General features: G+C 43.6%; 1 protein-coding gene across 1 annotated transcript; it reads right to left on the bottom strand.

Moving 5' to 3' along the window:
* Nucleotides 1–1,532: 1,532 nt before the first annotated feature.
* LOC111232930 (TNF receptor-associated factor 5-like) lies at nt 1,533–8,548 on the bottom strand. Its single transcript, XM_022760638.1, has 11 exons — nt 8,473–8,548; nt 6,120–6,413; nt 5,882–5,945; nt 5,128–5,229; nt 4,802–4,966; nt 4,539–4,616; nt 3,924–3,998; nt 3,712–3,804; nt 2,920–3,060; nt 2,439–2,601; nt 1,533–2,149 (listed from the first exon to the last, which is right to left on the bottom strand). Exons 2-11 carry the CDS (start codon nt 6,407–6,409, stop codon nt 1,563–1,565), a joined length of 1,758 nt encoding a protein of 585 aa, XP_022616359.1. The 5' UTR covers nt 6,410–6,413; nt 8,473–8,548; the 3' UTR covers nt 1,533–1,562.
* Between the last annotated feature and the right edge of the window lie 1,742 nt (nt 8,549–10,290).

Raw genomic sequence — 10,290 nt, 5'->3', positions numbered from 1 at the left:
ACTGCAGCATCCAGGCTGCCCTGAAGAAGTTGCTGCTCACAGGATGTATTATGACCTCCTGTCTTGTAAACACAACGATGGCTGAAGCTCTTTGAAAGACTGGTAAGTAAACAGCTGTTGATGCTAACTTTAGCTATGTAGCAATAGCAATACTTACAAATGGCTCCTTTAAGTACCTTGTTGTCTTTCTTAATGACACACCAAACCTACTTTCTCTCTTGATTCCATATAAACATAATCTCTACAGTGCATATCCTTTGTCTTTACAGCAACAATAAAGTGACAAACAAACTATGATTGAGTTTTAATTGAAGACTATGAAACCACACTAACCTGAACCTGACAGCAGCCGCTATATGAGACATCTGAAACTATCTAAATTCAACACTGTTATGAATAGCAGCCTTTCAGCTTCCATATCAGTGTCACTCGTGTATTTTAATCGGATCTTACAGACACATTGATTTCTGCTGATCCCGAATGTGGCTCCACCTTTACAAACTCACACATCTGTTTTAAATTCCAGTGGAGATCTTAAAGTTCCCAAACTTTCTGAAACCCCTCATCTTTTCTTTTGTCCTCACATTTTATCTGTCATCACTGTTCAGCCACCGACAGTTTCGGGGGTATTTTTTAAGTAGAACTTGATGATGAAAGTAGTAATCGTTGACTGAACGGATAGTGGCTCGTGTTGACCTCTCAAGCTGCAGAATTAAGACACCCTGAACAATAATGAACAGTTATATCCGTCTACAGTAGTACAGTACAGTGTTGCAGTGGCTGTGACTTTATCTAGAAATAGCTTCCTGCAGGTCCTCTAAAAAATGGCAGCAGCTTGTGGTTGTTTTCAACCTGTTTATCTTTTGATCACAACTTCGTTACCTCATTTATTTCAGATAACAAATCTGGTGCAAACACTTTTTAATAATTTATTTATGGGTCTCATCTTTGTCTCCAGGCTGAGAGAGACGAGTCCATGATGAAACAGGCTGTTATCCTGAGATAAAGACTTATTCCTGAAGTCCTGATCAATACTAAGCTGATAAATATCTACAGATATCCTGATCTCAGGATAACAGACTTCAATAACTTGGTCTGAGCTCAAATAGTTATTATCTGTTAATCAGATAATAAAGTTGTGATCTTGAGATAATAAATAATAAAAAACGTTATTAATTCAGTCTTCGTCAGATTTCGTGTTTATGAGTCAAACCTCCATCAGACGATCGGTGATGATCCCGAAGCTTAAAGTACAAGTTCAACATTTTATGGAATACTTCCTTTCTCTTCTCACTCGGTTGTCCACATCCATGTCCTCCCAAGACTGAGATAAAGGCTTTACATTTAACAGACACTTACTCCCAGCAAGAAATGGGTATTTACTAATGTTGAAATATTCCTTTAATTACTAGGTGTTGAGTTTTTTTTGTGTTTAAATTCCTGGGTATACTCTGTAGATGATCACAGTGCATTGCAGTGTTGTGTTGTCGTCTTCCACTGTGTCGTTCCCAGCGACCACCAGATGGTGCCAAAGTATTTATTTAAATCAGTTAGAAGAAATCTTACAGGGACTCTAAACCTGCCATATCCACCTTCACTTTGACAAACAGCGTGTCGTCTTTGACGTACACGGCATTCTGAGGCGTTTCCAGCTTGTTCAGAGGAATGAAGCACGAAAACCCGACAGCGACGTTGCTCACGGACTCAGCGTCAGGTTGCTGGTAGCTCTTGGATGTCGGGTCGGGTCTGAAGCTGAGACTTCGGTGGTTACCGGTGCCGCTTTGATCCAGAATAGACAGAGACACGGTCTGTCTGAATGGCCACGGCAGCAGGGCGTCGAAGTCTCCCGGCATCAGGACCACGTAAAGGGAGAGGTGAGTCCCTCTTCCCTCGCCGTCCCCGTTCAGATAGGCTTTGATGGCCATTTTGTAGCCGCAGCGTCCGGTGTGGAACGGCATGCTGCTCAGGCAAGGCAGCTGACCTTTGGCCTCTTCTTCCTTCCTTTTTTTGAAGTCCTGGATCTTCCAGATCAGTTTCCCGTCGTAGGACGTGGCCTCGAGCTCCCGAAGGCGCTGCTTGTTGCGACTGAGCTGAGAGGCGTGGAGGTCGAGGAGACCCGAGTGATGCCTCAGATTCTCCTCCAGAGTTCCTGGAAGAAGGAAATACCAACAGCATTCACTGAAATGTACCAGTCGTCTTCGTAGGCGCATTTACAAAGAGTCTACCTGCCCCCCATCAATTATTTGATAGATGATGGTGTGGTCAGGTGGTCAGACCAGAATTAGCCTTGTGCACTGTGGCTAGAGTTGTACACTGGTGTAAAAGTCACCTGTGTCTGAAAATGTAGATTGGAACCAACAGTGTTACAGGTATTTCCAGTATAGACAGAAATACAGTGTCAAAGCAGGTTTATACAGGTGTTATCCAGGTGTTGTTACCCAGGTGTTCTCTGAGGGCCTCGGCTCCTGACACCTCCTGCATCACAGCGTCCAGAGACTTTCTGAGCTGCTCCAGCTCCTCCAGACCAGGAAGTCCCCGAGATACCTGCTTGACTTCCAGCTGGACGGTGGACAGGACGTCCTCCTGCCGACTCAAACTCCTCTGATCACACACAGACAGAGGAGACATGGTTTAATGCTGCTGCGATACATTTGTAATGATTTTTAAACAAGTGACTTCATGTGATTAAAGGTTTTTGCTTAACAAATCTGAATTTGACACTTTGTGAGGTGAGATTGTTGTTTTGTTCTTTTATAAACATGACACTTGTAAAACAATTTTCTCTGCAGGTTTTAATGTGATGGATTGTGAAAAATTTTCTAAGACAACAAATACAACGGTTGAAGAATTCTCCATACAGGACTATAGAAGGAAGTGCCTCAGACAGGATGATCAATGAGAATAAAACTGTGTATTAACCTGAGCTGTAGAGATGACGTGTTCGTGGCAGCTGCTCTGCTGCAGCAGCGGTCTGATTTTCTTCTGCAGATCAGTGAGCAGTAAATTGTCTGCCTGGACCTCCTGCTGCCTCAGCAGCGCCTCCTCCTGGAGAACCCCCACCTGACCGAGGACACAACAGTCAGGTAAACAACCTTTTAACACTTTGGAGTCAGAAACATCTATGAACATTAGCAACAGTTAGAGCTGTTCTACACTTAAGTTTCAAGCTATAAGATACAAACTCAGACTGACCCTCAGTCATGCGGACCACAGCCACCTGAGAGATGAATGTGTTTGTGTCTATATGTTTTCATGTTTATTTGTCACTAAATGAAGATGTTTGTTAGAATCAACTTTACTGAGTTAAATTAAATGCACTTGGAGCTGTCAGCATGAATGTTCTGTGTTTCCGTTGACTGATGTTACGTGAATAAAGCTGCGTTTTCTCCTCTGACAAATATCGTTCTAATTAAATATAACGACAGATTTCCAGCAGTTTGCCTCTTGGTTGGATCTGGCTCCCTGGGGCCTGATACGTCAGGGGCCACAACTTGAATGTGAAAAAAGTGTTTCCATTTCACTATTGCAAAATATTACTTTGTAAAATAGTCTGAAAAACCACCTCACCAAGGCGTATACATTCAGGCGTACTCTACGACTACAATGTAGGTATCTTATGTCGACGACACGAAGACGTTGGAACAACTTGAACCAACAAAATATCGTTGTCAGCAGGGCAGTGCACACATCTTCAGTCTGACTTTGACACACCTGTTGTTCCAGGTTGGTGTTACTCCTCAGCACCAGCAGTATGTGATGATTGACAGCAGCATCTTCGTGCAGTTTCACTTTCCCTCGTTTATCCTGCAGGACACGACGCTCAGTGTCAGGCAAAGATCGTGGAAATCCATGAATGAAAAGTTCATCATAAATGTTAAAGATTCAGAACTCAGGTCTGTGACGGCTTCATCAGACGAACACACCTGTACAGGGCAGCCAAACTTCTTATAGGAACATTCGACGTGAACCTCAGGACACGACTCTCCGTGCTCCGTCAGCTGGAAGAGAAACACACACAACGTGAACTGTCACCCACATATTTCTACTTTTGTTCACGTTAACGTGGAATACTTGACTCTGATTGGTCAGTTATGACTTGACCCTCCCACCAACAGTCGTCCTGCATTTGTGACAAACCTGCTGACGAGTTTTTGACCCGCAGTAGCTATGCAGCTGTTTTTTACGGTGGCCCTGAAGTTCCAACAGGAAGTTACTATAGTTCAGCTGCAACATGATCAACAGTTGTAACAGCAGCAGTGACATATGACTCACCTTAAAATCTCAACGCCCAAATTTGTATCAAAGATCTGAGTCATGACTAAGTCAAATCTGAACACAGACATGATGGACATATTCTTAGATTCAGTGTGACTCGCACTTTCTGTCCATCGCATATAAATCTGTTTAGAAAACATCACTTTTTAAAGTTTTCCTCCGTATCTCATTCCGAATGTGCCATCACTCAGCCAATCAGCAGCCAGCGGATCGCTGTATCTGCAGGTGTATGTATGGATGTATGAATCACAGAATGAGCGCACCTTGTGTCTGGGAACCTTCTGGGAGCAGCTGTTGGGACAGTCCACCTCCACATCTGGACACGAGCTCTGCACGTGATCCTACGCAAAAACACAGAACACGTGACCAACAGGAGTCAACACCTCGGCCGAGTGACAGCTGCTCATGGCGGTTCACAGATACTGGGTAAGTCCTTTCCTGAGGAAGCCGGACCAGGAGGAGGACCTGACTGGAACCTGACTGGAACCTCAGCCTGTTAAAACCACCTGTTTGGACCGGACTTTACCTGGATAAGGCTGAGGCAGTGCGGTTGCCTGCAGTGTGGGCAGGGCTCCATGCGGTGAGGACAGTCGTCGGTCAGGTGTTCCTGCAGGTATCTCCTCTGTAGCAACGCCCTGCAGCCTGAATTGGTGCACTGCAGCAGCTCGTACTGACACGACCTCAGGTGCTCCTGCAGAAGACGAAACCATTTCGGATTTTGATGGTAAGACTCAATCATCTGCACATGAGTGAATCTGACCCAGAGTGTATTATCGTCACTCCCCAGTTTGAGCTGTAATGACATGATGAGTGACGAGGTCGACACACATTCAGCTGGTCTCTAAAGCCTACCTGCAGGTGGTTTAACGTGGTGACAGAGGTGCATTCTGGGGAGTTTGTGCAGAACACTTCTAAACTGGAGATTTCTCGTTTGCAGCAGTTATCCTGGAAAACCTGGAGGGACAAGACTCTGGATTAGTGTCTCTTTAAACTTCAACAGATCCAAAAACAAAGATGTATCTGCAGCCTCTGAGCCACAGAGCTCCACCCCCCATCCTGCTGCCACGTGTGCTCACTAACGAGGATCAATCCGCCGCTGAAAATAGTTCCTAACTTTATATATTTTGTTCCATTTGTTAGATACAAACTACAGAGAGAAGCTTTTTATAAATGATGATGAGGAACTGTGTGTGTGCGTGTGTGTGTCTCTGTGTGTCTCTGTGTGTGTGTGTGTGTGTGTCTCTCTGTGTGTGTGTGTGTGTGTGTCTCTCTGTGTGTGTGTGTGTGTGTGTCTCTCTGTGTGTGTGTGTGTGTGTGTCTCTCTGTGTGTGTGTGTGTGTGTGTCTCTCTGTGTGTGTGTGTGTGTGTGTCTCTCTGTGTGTGTGTGTGTGTGTGTCTCTCTGTGTGTGTGTGTGTGTGTGTCTCTCTGTGTGTGTGTGTGTGTGTGTCTCTCTGTGTGTGTGTGTGTGTGTGTCTCTCTGTGTGTGTGTGTGTGTGTGTCTCTCTGTGTGTGTGTGTGTGTGTGTCTCTCTGTGTGTGTGTGTGTGTGTGTCTCTCTGTGTGTGTGTGTGTGTGTGTCTCTCTGTGTGTGTGTGTTGGTTCTGACCTCAGCTGGTGTGATCACAGCTCTGTCCACTGGACAAACTGGGCTGGACGGTGATGAACTCTCCCTGAAACACAAAGCAGAGGAGCTCGAGAAACCACAGACTGTGTTGGTGTGAATGTGTTTTAAGGTGGACTGAGTCAGTAAAAGCGTGTTTTACACTGAACTGTGTTAGTATGTTAGTGTGTTTTAAGGTGGACTATGTTAGTCAGAGTGTGTTTTAAGGTGGACTGGCTCTTACAGTAGTCCTTGGAGGCAGTGGAAGCAGTAGATGTGTCCACAGGAGTTCTGCTGGGGGTTGAGAACGACTCCTCTGCAGATGGGACAAACAAACTCCTCCTTCAGCTTCAACACGAACTTCAGGGAGTGCTTGATGCAGGTCAGCTCCGACTCCCAGGAGCCCACGAGGCCGGACGACTTCATCCTGGACTCCTCTGACCCCAGCCTGGACTCCTCTGACCTCCTCACCGACTCCTCGGACTGCAAACTCGACTCTTCAGACCCTCCCAGCGTCGTGTCTGCTGTGGCCATGAGTCTGCAGGAGACCAGACCGGACACATCGCACAGGTGACTTGAGTAGACTTTTGGTTATTTTGTTGTAAATGATTTAATTCTTCTGATTTATTATTTTTCTGAGTTGTAGCAACAGCGTCAGATCAACCCTCAAAATGTTTTTATCCACAATTTGACACAGTTAGCATGATGATGAAGTATTACTGTTGGCTGAATAACTAGTCTGACTTGTAACTGCAGTGAGACAATATCAGAGTCAGTATTTGAATATTTCATTACTTTATACACAGTAATCCACTCTCAGTGAAGGGGGCGGAGTCAGACAGCTTTGTCTAATGCTCTGACCTGTAACAGAAACACTGTAGTGAAAGCTCACAGTGACGCTTCACACTCTTATTACAGCATGTTGAGAAAACTTTATTTAACACTTTATTATTGATAAGTGCAGTAACCACCACAGGTGCGTTTCTTTACTTGCTGATTCAGGTTCTCGTACAGGTGTGACGATGGATGTATGAGGATGTTAACGGCCCGCTGAGGCTGCAGGTGCCCGAGGCCCAGACTCTTGTGCTGTCAGGTAAATGTAATAAGTCTCTCTCTAAAATCTGGTGGAGTGAAACTATAGAAAATATTCAAGTGAAAACCTCAACTATACGATGCTGCGTTCCGCTAAAGTGTGACATCTAAGCACTTCCTTGTTTTCCCCATTTGTCTTAACGGAACCATTACCTGTCACTCATTTTTACCTGTGTGACATCATCATTGTGCATTAGGCTGAGAGTGCAGCAGATGAGCTTGTATATGAAAGGCTATTGAGCATGTTGTGACCAAAGCATGAAACTTATGTTTCTTATGAAGTTTATGTGATGTCACGTGACCTCTGGAACAGGGCGGAGCCTCCTGGAGTAATGAGTAATAAGCATCTTTATTAGAACAAAGACATACACGAGTCAATGACCTCTCAAGGTCACCAGAGGTCAGGACAAACTGCCTCCATGTCATTGGTGTATGTAGATCAAATGCTGAAACTTTCATGCTTTAGTCTCTCGTCTCTCACCATGAAAGTGAAAGAGTCCAGAGAAAGTGAGCCGGCTCAGTGTCCGACTCAACCTGAGACCCCTGAGTGAAGAAACAGGGGGGGGGCCTAAAGCCGGGGGGGGGGGCTAAAGCCGGGCAGGGATTGGTTTTATCATTTAGTAACAACCCGTTGGTGTCAGTAAGTATTTATTATAGTTTATTATAGACACATGAGCTACAACTTTCTTCCATCTATAATCACCGACACCACAGGAGAGTTCACTCAACTTTATCCTGCTCTCTTAACAGGACATGTGCATCCAACAGGCTGTCACACTCACACCTGTCCCCCTGCAACAATGGCAGGTGGGAACCAAAGGGGCTCCACACTAAAGGGGTTGGAAACAACCAACTTAAATGTTACTCCTGCAAATTATTTGATATAATAAAGTACTGCAACTGATAATGAAATAATATAATAAACTCAAATAATATCGCACCACAGGATATACAACACAACTCAATATGGTAAACACATCATTAAAATAATACAAATGTGTTCAATAATTAAGGTTACACTATTAACACAGAACAACATTTAATTCTACCTGATGAAAAACTGTGAAGTGAGACCGGACATCGCACATCCACGCACGTGCTGATGATACGGGCACGCGCGCACACACGTGCAGTCACACCGTTACATTCCTCTGTAACAATAACGGGCTTTATTAACGGAGTGGAATGACGTGATTAAAACGGGTGTAAATTACAGGGAGATCCGGTGAGTGTTTGAATGGGTCCGGGCTGCAGGGGAATCCCCGCCGCCGCCGCCGCTCCGTTCAACTGACCCTGAACCTGGACCTCAACCAGAACCAGAACCTGCGTTTACCGCCGTTACGCCTCTAAAACTTCACTTCAAACATGTCAAACATTAGGATCTTCTATCCTCTGATTTTTATAACCTCATGATGTTCCCGCTGAGGACCGCAGCCTCTTTACTTTCAGTTTCCGCAGACAGTCAGTACAAATGTCAGAGTTCAGTCCTCGGTGCAGGTTCTTACCTCTCTCCGTGAAATCCCTCCGAAATCCCCCGAAATCAGCTCCACGCTGCAGCCTGTCGGTCCCAGCGGATCGATATGGCTGATTAGTATTAATCACCTATAGTCGACAGAGCAGCAGCAGCAGCAGCAGCAGCAGCAGAAGAACCAGAAGAGGAGGAAATTATAACTGCAGGAAGTGACTTAACACCAACAACTGCTGCTGCTGCTGCTGCTGCTGCTTCATTACAGTTCAATTAAATATGAATAAAGAAAATAACATTAAAAACACTTTAAATATGATGAATGAAAAACAGGACTTTACTGAAGTAAAAATACTTGAAGTAAAAGAGCTGATTGAGCATAGTAATAACGTGCAGTGTTTATCAAATATGATGTCAAACTTACACAAATATATAAAATTAGAAAAATAATAATGATTTTGACCAGCTACAAAATAATTTGTGTATTGTACAAAGCTGATTATTTATTTATATTTTTATTTGACTGATTTTTTTTTAGGGATTTTAATATTTTTCTGACATTTCAATTTTATTTACTATTTTATATTTCTACTCCACTGGTCTTGTACCAAATAAACATGTTCCTTTACGTCTGTGCTAACAATGAACAACAGTGGGACACATTTTACCTTCAGCTCCTGCAATTTTTGTTATTGCACTTGGTCATATTGTCTTTTTCCATTTTGATGAATTGTGCAGCCCTACTTTAACACAGTGTTTATACTCTGCGGTACTGCAGTAAAAGATGAGCACTTCCTCCACCACTGTACACAACATGTGACGTGTTTATAAAATGTGAATTCAAACTGAAAACAGTCGGATGGTACAAATGTAGATTTTAATGAGAATGAGCAACAACCTCAGAGAGAAATCTCAGCAGCTTCGTCTTAACATCAATATTTTACAGGTTCTACTGAAACTCCAGGACACTATGATTCCAGTTACATTAAATGCTGTGATACATGTTTGTCCAAAAAGCTTTAAGAGCACTTTCACAATGACTTTTTCACACCAAGTCCAAACTGGTAGCACCAGGAATAATAAGAATAAATAATAAGAAGACAGACTTGACAGCACATCTGAAGCTCCTGAGTCCAGAGGACGGTGAAATAGGTTTTTAGTTTTCAAATGAATCTTCAACATGTGGAGAAAAAAAAACAAAACAACAGCTACTCTGAGAACATTAACCCCAACAACAGAACATTGACAGAGACATTTCTACACATACTGGAGGACGTCTGGGTGAAGCTTTAGTGTTTTCAAAAAGCATCGAATCAACTATAAAAACAAACGTACGCAGCTGTTTGTACGTTATGAACAGCTGATCGGATGGACAGTGGCTTACAAATCACTCAAATAAATACCAAACTGTACATGTTGATGTCTAATGCTACTGTACACAACACTGAGGCCTCCAGCTTCATCTCCACCTGTTCCCATCTGTACAAGTGATATTCTACAAGTTTCCTCTTGTCAACAAATCCTCATGTGCAGAAACAAACCAGCACTGAGTGTCTCCTACTAACAAGTGTGGTGTGTATCAAAGCCTCATGTCAACAATAAACTGGAATCAAGCAGGTTACATCCCTGTTTTTCCAGAGGTCACACTGACCTTTGATCCCCAAAAATCTAATCAGTTCGTCCTTGAGTCCAAGTTAACATTTGTGCCAAATTTGAAGTGATTCCCTTGAGGAGTTCTTGAAATATTGCATTCACAAGGCCAATATCAATATAATTTTGTCAGGTCACTGTGACTTTGACCTTTGAACTTTGACCTTTAGCCACCAAAGTCTGATCAGTTCATCCTTGAGTCCAGGTT

Source organism: Seriola dumerili, unplaced genomic scaffold (assembly GCF_002260705.1).
Source record: "Seriola dumerili isolate Sdu_G_001 unplaced genomic scaffold, Sdu_1.0 BDQW01000349.1, whole genome shotgun sequence".
Taxonomy (NCBI): Eukaryota; Metazoa; Chordata; class Actinopteri; order Carangiformes; family Carangidae; genus Seriola; species Seriola dumerili.
Note: the sequence above shows the minus strand (reverse complement) of the source record. Positions and strands in the feature narration are given on the sequence as shown.

Bases quoted from the DNA above. Each gene is read 5' to 3' on its own strand.
- LOC111232930 (XM_022760638.1), bottom strand. From the start codon at position 6,409: ATGGCCACAGCAGACACGACGCTGGGAGGGTCTGAAGAGTCGAGTTTG. The intron at 4,967-5,127 runs GTAGGCTTTAGA...CGTCTTCTGCAG, and splicing joins CCACGTTAAACCACCTGCAG to GAGCACCTGAGGTCGTGTCA. The intron at 3,999-4,538 runs GTGCGCTCATTC...TTTCTCTTCCAG, and splicing joins AGAAGGTTCCCAGACACAAG to CTGACGGAGCACGGAGAGTC.